The sequence below is a fragment of the Podarcis bocagei genome, assembly GCF_964188305.1.
Source record: "Podarcis bocagei genome assembly, chromosome: 7".
NCBI classification, from domain to species: domain Eukaryota; kingdom Metazoa; phylum Chordata; class Lepidosauria; order Squamata; family Lacertidae; genus Podarcis; species Podarcis bocagei.
Window position 1 is genome coordinate 51,258,466 of NC_138132.1, and position 12,370 is coordinate 51,270,835.

General features: G+C 46.8%; 1 protein-coding gene across 1 annotated transcript in view; it reads right to left on the bottom strand.

The window, feature by feature from the left end:
- The window catches only part of SLC7A5 (solute carrier family 7 member 5), a 54,948-nt gene that overhangs the window by 34,472 nt on the left and 8,106 nt on the right, over window positions 1-12,370 (bottom strand). The window contains exon 2 of the mRNA XM_081202603.1: window positions 2,736-2,861. Coding sequence (XP_081058729.1) covers window positions 2,736-2,861 — 126 coding nt within the window. The remainder of the gene's footprint in view (window positions 1-2,735; window positions 2,862-12,370) is intronic.

The window sequence follows — 12,370 nt, forward strand, 5'->3', positions numbered from 1 at the left end:
TCTTTTTTTATTCCTTTGCGTCTTCATTGGACAGAACTGCTTCATTAAGCTCCATTTATTTGTTTGCATTTCTAGACCGCTTGTAAGCTGCAAGATGCTTGAAAGCAGCTTGCGAAGTGAAGCACACACAAAAATGGAACGAAAATAAACAAGAGTGTGCAAGACAGAGAGAGCAGCAAAACAAATCTCCATCTGTAAACACACACACACCCCAAAACACTTGAAGACCAGGGCTGTAACTAAAACAAAAATCCATTTAGACCTTCCAGTCTCTAACAAAATAAAAACAGAACAGTCATGGTTATGGCTACCAGTGCCTACTAACTGGGGATGGGAGAGACAGAGAGAGAGAGAGTGTGTCATCCAATTAAGCCGGAAGCAGGAAGATCCAGGAGACACAAAATTCAGGACTTATTCAGACATAGGTCACCTATGGCATTTGCTCCCACAAGATGTAGCAATGGCTACCAACTTGGGTGGCTTTAAGAAGACAAATTCATGGGAGGTGAGGCTATGCGCTAGCCCTGATGGCTGCTGCCCCACCTCCACTGTCAGAGAAAGAGAGCCTCTGAACACTAGTTACTGGAAATCTTAAGCTGCACTCTGGGTCCCGCTAGTGGATTCCCCATGGGTAATCTGGTTGTTCACTGTGAGATCAGGATGCTGGACTGCATGGACCTCTCATCTGATCCAGCAGGGCTCTTCCAATGTTCGTTTTTGACAGGAAACATAAACACATGCACCATGGGGGTCATACAAGGGCCCGGGACTCATCTAGGCGTCGGTAGGGAAAAGCTGAAAGGTGGCAAGATGTGGAGCAAGGCCTCTGCTGATGGCTACTGATGAGCTTCTGGGTTTGTACAGAAGAAAGCAAGCCCTTGAGATAACCCCAGGCACAAACTGTATGCCTGAATTCGTGGAAACCTATGTTACCAACACATAAAGCTGCCTTATACTGAGTCAGACCACCAGTTCAGCTAGCCCAGCATAAACTCTACACTGATTGACAGGAGCTTTCCAGGATTTGGGCAGGAGGAGTTTCCCAGCCCCACCTGAAAACAGACACCAGCACTGAACATGTGCATGCAAAGCATCTTGTGGCAATCGATCCTCTATATGTATCTCTTTGGATGGGGGTGGAGGCAACAGCCCCCTGCTTGCTTTCTAGATTTCCCCAGGACAGGAGGGGGCGCAGTTTCCTCATGAAGACTATCCTGTACTGACAGCCCACAGACGTCATTCGTCTGCCTGCATCTCTCTTCTGGGAGTCAAATATCCAGCAAGTGGGAGTGGAAGGGGTGTGCATGTGTGTGCTATTTTGCACCAAGCAAGCCCTGCCGGCTGGCGAAAACACACAGAAGGGAAACACCATCCTGGCATTTGATCTCCTCTCCTAGACAAGCAGCGAAAGCAGAAACAGGCTGCCACAAGCCATGTGACCAGCCTGCCTGGACCCCTGTTGAATGAGGGGTTGGCTCAGGTGCCCACCACGTCCTGCCATGCTAAAAACAACAGCGATACAGGCAGGAAGGGCAGAGGGTACATGCAGTCAAGAGGACAAGATCTGAGCCAGGGAAGGTCAGACAGGGTCAAGGGGAAAACTTGACTCTTCCCAAGCAACTCTCGTTTCATAAAAGGCTGATGTGGGGCAGAGAGCACAGCAAATGAAGGATGAAGGAAGATAAAGGCTGTCAAGGGTTGCTCATCGTTAGGGATGAGGGAGAAATTCGATGCCGTTTGCATTTTAATGACCTACTTTGCACACCTTGAACCAATACACAAACCAGAACGCACCACACTTCGACATTTGTACTCTGATTTTTTTTGCAATGCAGTCTGGCAACCATAAAATGTGTGTGCTGTGGGGAAATGTGAGTGAAAATGCATGCACTTTGTGAGTGTAACAGACAAGAATGCCTGACGTTAGAGGAAATTGCTTCCAAAATCTGTATATTAGTCAGAACTGTATACAAAAAATGTCTCTATTCAGATAAATTCACACTAAAAATGCTAACTTTCCTGAGTGGTTTAACTGGGGCGGGGGGCGGGGAGGGAGAGATGAAATCCACAAATGAAGGTGACAATACAGGGAACTGAATTTTAAGATTAGAAAAATGAAAAACAGAGAAACCAAATGTGCCATGGATGTTTCTGTGCAAATGAAGCTTTCACTAGCATTTCATATCCATGAAGGCTAGGAATAACTGCAGCTGCCTAATTTTGTCTTTCTGAAAGCTTGTCCGGAGCATCTGGTCAGATCTTAGAACTACCACATTGCCCAAGTGAAAGATGTGCTGTTACAAGGCGTTTTCTGGAACGTTTCTCCTATTTTTGCAGGTACCTGAGAAAATGCAGTTTTGTTTTCCCTGGACCATAATGAGAGCAATCAAGTCTAGTCTCAAATAGAAGAAACAGGGGGGTGCCTGCAGTGGCAGGCCTTGGGGTCCCAAACGCCAAAATCTGTTTCCCCCACCTCTTGTCTTCCATTCTACATCATAGTTGCTCCATGCCAAGCGCAACTAAAGTGGCTGCACTCCCCTAAATCTGCCTCCCTTTCCTGGAGCTTTTGGAAACAGCGAAATCAGGTACAATATTTAGAGCTGTTCTGCCTCTGCTGCTAGAGCCAGAATTTGGCGGTAGTCCTCCCTAACCACCCGCCACCCCTACCCCTGTACCACCTTCTCCTCCACTTCCATCCTGTTTTTTGAAGAAGCAAAACACTCATACACACTCACTTTTTCCCAGCTGAACAAAGCCCAGGATGATGATCAAGGCGAGAGCCAACAGCTTGGCAGCCGCAAAGCCATCTTGGACGCGGGTGGCGGCCTTCACACTGTAGCAGTTGACGGCTGTGAGCAGCACTGGAAAGGAACAGATCAAGATGGGTTAGTTCACTGTTGGAGTAGGAGCTTCGCAAGCCACCCTCTTTTTTTTCTACAAACAGGAAAAGAAATACACCACACTAAAGATTGAGGGCAAGGCACAGCTGTTTTCTTGCAAAGTTTGGCCCTTTAAGAAATGCCAGATTCAGCACAACTCTCCCCCCCCCCCCTCATCATCTGCTGGAGTTGCACCTGCAAAGCACAGTGTAGGATCTGTGCAAATGGATCCAGGCCAATGAATATCCCCTTGCCACCACCAGGAGGGAAAATACACGCATACAAAATAAATCAGACCTGCACTACTCTGGCCAATGCACGGATGCACTTCTGCGGCCAAACTTTTGGGAAGATTGTGGTTGCTAGAACTCCACTTGGCAGACGGCTTCCTCTGAAACTGTCTCCACTATAAATGCATCCATGCCACCGGCACCCGCACACTTACACACAGGCACGCTCCTTCCAATTCTACATTCCTCTAGAGTGCAGTCTGGTGAGAGAGGGTGAGCTTTTCCACCTGAAGGCTGGAGGCAACCAGAGGTTTGCTCTTTTTCCCTCTCAAAGGAAAAGCCTAGAGAGCTCAGCCTCTTCTCCAGTTGGGGAGATCTGGAGGAAGACTCTATGGAAGCAGCAGACATTGCACTGGTTCCGTTTCAGAATATTCTGACTGAGGATGCAAGAAGAGCCTGGCTGCTAGATCAGCATCCCATCTAGCCCTGCATCCTGTTCTCACCAGGTGCCTCCGAGATGCCCACAAGCAGGACCAGAGCACAAAAGCACTCTCCCCACCTTATTTTTGGTTTCATTTTGCACTGAAGTTAAGCTGGTAACTGTTTTAAAAGCAACAAGGACACACAAGGCAACTGAGAGCCGCTTTGGGGACCCTTCAGGGCTCATCCTGCAGCATATAAACGTGAGAAAGAAGATTGAGGACTTTTTTCCCAAACTATACCTGCATCTCTCTGCTGCCACCCAGCTGTTCCCTGGCCCATCTCCCCCCCCCAGTCTCCCTCCTATCACACTCTAGCCTCTAATGCAGACTTGAAAACGCTCTCTGCAAGGACAGGGCCACATGGATGGTCTATGAGCAGCAGTGCCTAGCACAATTCTGAGTACAAAAAAGCCCTAACACTTCCCCACAAGCAGATGTACACATCGTAAGGCAGAAACAACAGTATCACTCAAAACATATGCTCACAGCTGCAGATTCTGAAGCACAGGGGAGGATGCTACCTCCTTCCTAGCTGGGGAGTTTTCCCGTCAAGTAAGGTTAGGAGGAAAACAGCATCTTTTTGATGCAGTAACACATGGTGAGTAGGGGAAACTCGAGCCACACTCAAAATGCTTGCTATCCAGGAAGTCCTAGTTGGGGTTTTTCCCCCTAGTGAATGAATGAATGATTCAACTTCCTTGCAGATGATTCAAAGCTAGGACAAGCAAGAGAGGAGGACAGTTGCATCATTCACACCTAACCGCTCCTTCGCCCATTTCAGTAGGTGCCACCTCCAGCGCCACCGATTGGCCCTGCAGCAAGGAAGAGGCAGCAACCCGAGAAGCCGGAAGCTCCTTTGCATAATCCCCTCTCCACCCCCATATTGCATTTGCCTGCAAAGCTGCTGTTGCCTCCTTCGGCAGGGTGGGGGCACCCAGCACCCCCTTGCAGAGAGTCAGTCACTGCCTTATCTAGAGGACGCTGGCTATCTTTGCATCACATTTTTATTAAAATGTTTGCACACTATGAGAATGCAAGTGCACAGGAGTGTGAGAAAGAACATTCTTCCTTGAGGCTAGAGCAGTGCAGTTTTATAACGTGCACTGCAATCCCGTCCGGTGGCACTCCTGCCTGAAAGTTTCGGGCAACATCTGCGCAACCTCCTCCCTTCAGAATACTGCCCTGTTTATTTAAAAACCTCCAGGGCTTAAGGCGCACCAAGGTATAGCCCTGGAACCTTTCCCAAGAACTCATGGGGGACGGGTGCTTTAAGCAAGTCAGTCTCTCTCGGCTTAGCCTCAGTGCTCCTATCTGCAAACTGGGCGATGCAAATACTGTCCCTATTTTACAGGGCTGTTGGTGAGGACTGCAAGCAAGGCAACACACGTTACTTTGAAACACTTGTTGAGTGATGCGTCAGTGCCAAGAGGACCCTGGAGCATGTGCAGAGTGCATGTTTCCCTCACCCGAGTAAACAAAGATTTGAACCATGTGCCTCCACTTTTAACGTAGCATCCCTGCCAGGCTGGTCAGAACACCTGCACATCTAAGTATAGAAATGAAGCGCAGCCAGACAGAAGCTTCCGAGGCTCATATACGCAGCAACAAGTAAACAGATACATATGTTCAGCAGGAGCTGATCTCAAACTCCCTACAAGACCACAGATGCAGGAAGCCAGATCTGCTGACTCAACATTTGAAGACGGCACTGCAAGATCCAGCAGGGCACCTGACACTTTGAACTCAGACGGGCTAAGCTGGCACCCTTGTCATTTTGGCACACTTTTAACTGGCTAACTGTGCCATGCGTAAAAACAGCATAGAGGAAGGATGCCAAGGGGTGGCATCCTCAGCAGCTGCTTAAGCCTCCCCCCCCCCACGGGAGCAGCAAGCAGCCCAAAGGTTTTTGCTTTGCTTCTCCATCCAGCCTGGTGCCCTCCAGATGTGTTGGACTCCCAGCAGCCACAGGATCATACACTCATGCTGGCTGGAGCTGGTCGGAAGCGCATTCCCAACACATATGGTTGGGATGGCTGCACTACTCCATTTGTTTTGCAAGGTGCCATTCATAGAATCACAGAACTGTAGAGGTGGAAGGGCCCCCAAGGGTCATCTAGATCACCCCCCTGCAATGCAGGAATCTCAACTAAATCATACATGACAGATGCTTTAAAACCTCGAAGGAAGGAGAGTCCGCTACCTCTCATGGAAGTCTGTTCCACTGTCGAACAGCTCTGTCAGAAAGTCAAAGCTCAATTGGACTTATCCCCAGGTAAATGTGCAAAGGAATGCAGCCTTAAAAGGTGCTCTTTGTGTCTCTGAACTTTGATAAATAATAAAACTATATTTTATAAATACTGTAATCCCGGTTCTCTATGCTGTGCACTTTGAAAACAAACTTCTATTATGTCACCTAACGCAGCAACTTTTAAAAAGTTTATAGAACCTTACTGGGGCAGCGGGGGAGGTTTTAGTTACAAAACTTTGCTGGTAATGAGCGGCTCCTTCGTTCCCTAAATTTTAGAAGTTCCCACCATTAACAGATAAAGCGAGACCAAGTCACTGTACACACAAGCCATTTAAGATGACTCATTATCTTCCACATAGTAACTTATTTGTGTATCTCTCGTTCTAGGCCTGCACAGGACACAAATTTGTCACTTTCAAGACACATAAGTAGTTTTTTTAAATCATCAGGCTGCTTGGGAAGAAGAGAAGACAGTGGCACTATCAGAACACACTAGCAGGATTCTGAGTGAAAATAGGGGTTATCAGGACAGAACAAACCAGTAGCAGAAAACGCCTCAAGGAAAGGAGTGTGTTTGTGTGTAATGTGTCAGTGACTTGACTCCACCTCCCTCCCTCAAATTAGCAAAACAGAAATCTTCCTACGGTTAGAAGTCCACTCAGAAACAGAGTTTCCCCCCTAAATACACAAATGCATGATGTTGTCTTGCATTGAGTCAAAGAACGTTGGTCCAAGCAGCTTGGCACTGCCTACTCTGACTGGCAGCAGCTTCCCAAGGTTTCAGGCAGAGGGAGGTACAGTATTCCTCTGCCACACCACCCTCACATAACATGTCAGGGACAGAGCACAGTGTTATAAGAAAACAAGATCACGTGTGTTTGCAAAGCAGGAACTCTGCACGGGCCTCTGTTACACCCCCTCCAGGAGGGAGGAAGGTGCTCATTTCTTGCTTGCTTTCACGCATGAGAGTAACATGTAAGCCAGAAGCTCACACAACTCTTAGTTGCAGCAACCTCCCGTTAAAAAAATAAATACAGTGGTACCTCGGGTTACAGACGCTTCAGGTTACAGACTCCGCTAACCCAGAAATAGTACCTTTGCTTCAGGATGAGAACAGAAATCGTGCTCCGGCGGAGCGGCAGCAGCGGGAGGCCCCATTAGCTAAAGTAGTACCTCAGGTTAGGGTAAATTGTGCATATAAATGTATGTATTAGTTGAAATAACATACATAAATGTGCAGTGTTGGGGGGAAACTACTTTAAATATGTGTCTAGTAGGAAAAATTGTGATACAGTGGTACCTCGGGTTACATACGCTTCAGGTTACATATGCTTCAAGTTACAGACTCTGCTAACCCAGAAATAGTACCTCGGGTTAAGAACTTTGCTTCAGGGTGAGAACAGAAATCTTGCTGAGCATTTAACGATTGTTGGGTAGAGTAGCCAGCCCAGCATAGTCAAACAATGCAAGCAACATGTTTCCTAAAACCACAAGAGGAAGGGGGGGGGGTATTAAGCCAAAGCAGCCTCCCAAAGGATTTTTTAAAAAGCAATAGAATATGTGTTTCCCACTGGTTATAGAGTCTTCTGCAATATGGCCGTTTGTAGATGGGACAGTGGAAGAATCTACCTTTGAATGTGGTGGCCTCTCCTTCCTTAACTTTGATTCAACAGAAATAGGTCAAATCTGCTAGCTGTCAAACAACTGCTTCTTACACGTGATCCTCTTTCAGGAGCTTCCCCCACATAGGGACCCACATCCTTTCCAAGGCGCCACGAATGAGGAACCAAAACAGTAAAGAAGCGGTGCAATGCAGGGTTCTGAAACCAGGAACGGAAGCCAGAGAGGAATCCCAACAGCCAGGAAATGAAGGTGCGGAAAATACAACATATTAGATAGGTGTAAAAAAATAATAATAACCAAATGGAAGAGCAAGTAAGAAGGCCAGTTGCAGTGATAGTACACCATAAAAGCAGAAGGTCTCAGCAAAAGATTAGCCTACTAAGAGAGTTTGCAGCAGACAACAGGAAACTGAACTTGTGCAGTGGGTGCAGCTGCTGTTTTGGGGTTGTTGTTTTTTATGAAGACAGGTTGTCTGGCTTTCCAAGAAATGCAAGAACAGGTTTTTCAGTCAGTGGGTTCTGGAAGCCCACTCTCTTATAGGAATTGGTCAGCGGAGGAAATATGCATGGGAAAATGGAAATGAGAAAGGCCAATAGTTCTCCAGGAAAAAAGTATGCCATGGCTCAGTGGCAAGGCTTCTGCTTTGTACCCAGAAGGTCCCAGGATGAGGCCCTAGCATCTCAAAACGGGGCCCAAGAATGTCACAGACCCTGCAGAACAGTTTCCAGGCAGTGCCACTGATCCTGAGCTAGGTAGGTTAATTGACTTGACTCTGCATGGTGCACCTTCCTATGCTGCAATGCTTCTTTTCACATCAGAGGCTTGATCACTTTTGCAGGGTCAACATCAGGGGCTTCTCAACTCCCCCACCCCCAAGACCAGCAGAAAATTGCTGAGGGTCTTGGTGGACCAGTTAATAATTTGTCTGCCTGTTACAGTGGTACCTTGGTTTAAGAACAGCTTAGTTTATGTACAACTTGGATTAAGAATGCTGCAAACCAGGAAGTAGGTGTTTTGGTTTGGGAACTTTGCCTTGGAAGCAGAACATGTTCCCCTTCCTGTTGAGTGTGTTCCATTTGTAAATTGAGTCCCCCGCTGCTATGGGAAAGCATGCCTTGGTTTAAGAATGCTTTGGTTTAAGAACGGACTTCCGGAATGGATTAAGTTCGTAAACCAAGGTACCACTGTAATGTGTTATGGTAAAATGCTGCATGCGTTTTAACTGCATTTTTATGCATGCCATCTGAATGAAGCTCACGTGATGGTCCACGGATCACATTATGAGAATCGCTGGTCTACACTGTGTACCAGGGAAGCCAACACTATGAGCTACCAGGAGATGTCAGTTACTTCTGAAATTCGGTCAGACTTGCCACAGTCTTCACTACCTTTGTAGCATCTTGTGGGTGTTTGCTCAGAGTACTATTTACATCCCAGATCTGGAGCTGGATTCTGCTCTTAAAGGGCTGAACAGTTCTTACTGCTATGCTTCTTTTAAAATAGGAACACATGTGTCTCTCGCAGGGCACAATATCAGAAGAGGTATCGCTTCTCATCTCTCATGCACATATGAGTGAATGCTTATTTGAAGTTGGCGCATGCCATTTGGAGCTTTTAGTAAGTATTTCCATTTCAAAATAAAAATCTGCTGCCTCGTTTAGATCGCAGAGTAACCTTTCAGTTGGTTTAAAGTGTTTATTTTTTTATGAGCCATTTGATTTGATTTGTGAACTAAACACTTCAGTTGTGGCATTAGAGAGAAAAATTCCCAATGTTAGTAAGCACGCCAGAGATTAAAAGGTTAGACCTTCCATCCCAGCAAGTACAAGTCCCAGGAAACTGAAAGACCCCACACTCTGCTTTGCTGTACAGTGGTACCTCGGGTTACAAACACTTTGGGTTACAGACTCCACTAACCCGGAAGTAGTGCCTCGGGTTAAGAACGTTACCCCAGGATGAGAACAGAAATCGCGTGGTGGCGGCACGGCGGCAGCAGGAGGCCCCATTAGCTAAAGTGGAACCTCAGGTTAAGAACGGTTTCAGGTTAAGAACAGACCTCCAGAACGAATTAAGTTCATAACCAGAGGTACCACTGAACAACTGTCTCAATATATTAACTTTGTTTTCATCCCTTGTAACCCAGTTTATAAATGAAGGAATATGCAGCTGTCCCATACGGGGATCGAACCTGCAACCTTGGCATTATCGGCACCATGCTCTAACCATTTGAGCTATCAATGAAGGTGCCTGAATCTCATTATCCAGCTTGCCTTGCAAAGCAAAAACAACTGCATTCCACTTTGCTAGCCTCACCTTTTGTTAGTATGCATGGCAACTTTGCCAAAAGAAGAGGCTTCTTCATCCCAGACCCAGCATTATTCATTATCTATCATTTAGAATAGATAGCAAGGGATGCTTCCTACACTGTAATACCCAGGAAACAACTGGAGCAAAAGCATTCCCCACAGGCACCAGTGTTAGCGTCAGGTGATCTTGGAAACAACAAATCTTCCCACAGCCACACAGTTAATGAGAGGAGCCTGTATCCCTATGACCTGAAGCTCCACTTCCGAAAGGACAAAAAAAACCCCACCCCACCAGGATGAGTAGTTATGGAGCATGCCCTTCCAGAGGCCAGGGAGCCTGATGCAAGCAAAAGCAAGTGGTGCTTTTGCAAACACAGTGCAGCTGTAATTGAGTGAAGGTACTGAACAATTCCTGCAAGCCAGAAAACCAAAGGCAGGTCTGATATGACCACACTTCATAGCTTGGAGTAATTGCAACAGACAAATCTGGTTAAATTTGGTGGCCAAAGGGATTAAGAAGCTTGAGCCAGACGCCTGAAGTTGAAAAAGCAAGGAGTTGAAAGCAGGTTATGCATTTCCACAAGATGAAGGCGGGAAGAAAAATGTGCTGCTACCAAGAGGCACTCAGCGAAACAGTGAACTAGACTCCTCTTGGGGCATGGAGCGAGACTGTCTGACTTGCAGCTCAATGAGAAAGGTCTATCCTGCATCCCTATGCTCTGCACATTACTGGGCTGCAGAGGGAGGTACAACAGGGGTTCCCCAGATGACTGCAGCTTGGTTGATGCAAGGAGAGATGGTCCTTCAGGTAGCATAGTAATAAGCCCAAAAGATTGTGGCAAGGTAAGCTCTTCTGGGAGAGGAGGCAAGAGGCCAAGGCAGCATCACACAAAGAAAGATAAATGCAAGACAAACAGGAGTCAGGCACCTACAGCATCAAAAAGCAATCTTAGGGTGGAGGTCGGCAACTGGCAGCCCTCAAAACAAAACTGTCCTTGGACTGGAACCATTTGGCCCCCAAACCTCTAAACACTTTTTTCTGGCCTGCTTAACCAGATTTCTTGAAAGGGTAGGAGGAATCCACTTCTCACATGTTCCTCTCTTCCTCCCCATTTGTGGCAAGAGGGTGGCAGGGAGACAAAAAGGTGGTAGGAACTATGGCTAGACTTCCTAGCAGGCCACTTTGGGGAGTCCTGACCAAACACACATAAATAACCTAGATAAAAACCAGGACCCTGGGAGGTTACTGGCTTGCAGTGGGACAGCTCACATCTCTAAGGCATCAGGAGCAAATGGGCACTGCTGCAGGTGGTTATGTTGATGTAAAACCTTTCAGGATCTGGAGGGCAGCTCTCAATCAGGGGACGCCTAGTCCGGCCAAGCAGCTAAAGGATCAATGCTCAGAGTCAACCGAGCCCCTAATATGGTCAAAGCAGAATCATTGCTCCCTGGAAACGCACAAATATTTATGATCCTCGGTGTAGCGAAGCAAGAACTGAGCAACCACACAAGCCCTGAATTGTGCAAACCGGGGAGTTTACGGGTGCAGCTTGGATCCTGCCTATGCAGAGAGGCATGAAAAGCACATTAAAAGAGTCAGGTTGAAAAAGTACAAGAAAGGGGACTGTTTGAGTAGTTGCTCCCAAGTACAAACTTTGAATGCAGGTAGGCAGTGCTGGGGAGGGGGAAAGGAGTGAAAAACAGAAAGAGCTCAGCTTGCCCTACATTTATTGAGGAGCCCGGGGCTTTCAAGAAACCAAGGAACACAGAAGCACATAAGTTCTTTTGCAATGAAACTAAATGGTCTCATCCCACCTTTCCTCCATTTTATCCCATTTTATCCTCACAGCAACCCTGCAAAGTAGGCTAGGAGCTGAGGGAGACATACTCAAGGCCATCCAGAGAGCTTCATGGGTGAATGGAGATTTGAACTCAACTCTCCCCTGCAGGATCAACAGTTTTGAGAGCACTGAAGAACTTTAATAAATAAATAACTCAAATCCAAACTCCATCCACTACACCGGACTGCCACTTGGTCAGATGTGCTCTGGTGTTCAAGTTACAAGCTACTTCAGTCCATTCTCACTTTTGCACAGATAAGATAAAGGCGATTAAACTCAAAATAATAACACTTAATTGTATGGTTTCCCCCCCCCCAAATGCAATTAAAACTATTTAGTTTAATTAATTCAATGAAATTGATGAACGTGATGCACTGATACAAGCTTTTAGATGTCTGATAGTCATTTGCGCTTCCAGTGCCCCCTGCCTTAGTGCTGTGCCCAGGTAATCCCATTGCCCCCCCAGGGAGCAGTTCCTAGCCACTGGTCTAGACTCCCTTTTTAAAGCCAGCCAAGCTGGTGGCCACAGCTACATCTCAAGGGAACGAGTTGCATGACTTAACTATGGCACTGTGTGAAGAAGCTCCTCTTAACTTTGATTTAGAACCCTGAAGTCATTTCTGTTTTGCTCCTTGCAAAGGGACGGTCCAGGCAAGCAGACTTGTGACGGATGTATTTACCAGCAGCGCCGAGAGCTCTGGAAGAACATCCTGGATTTCGAAAGTATAAACAGTGCAATCTTTAGCGTTTGCCATTTATCA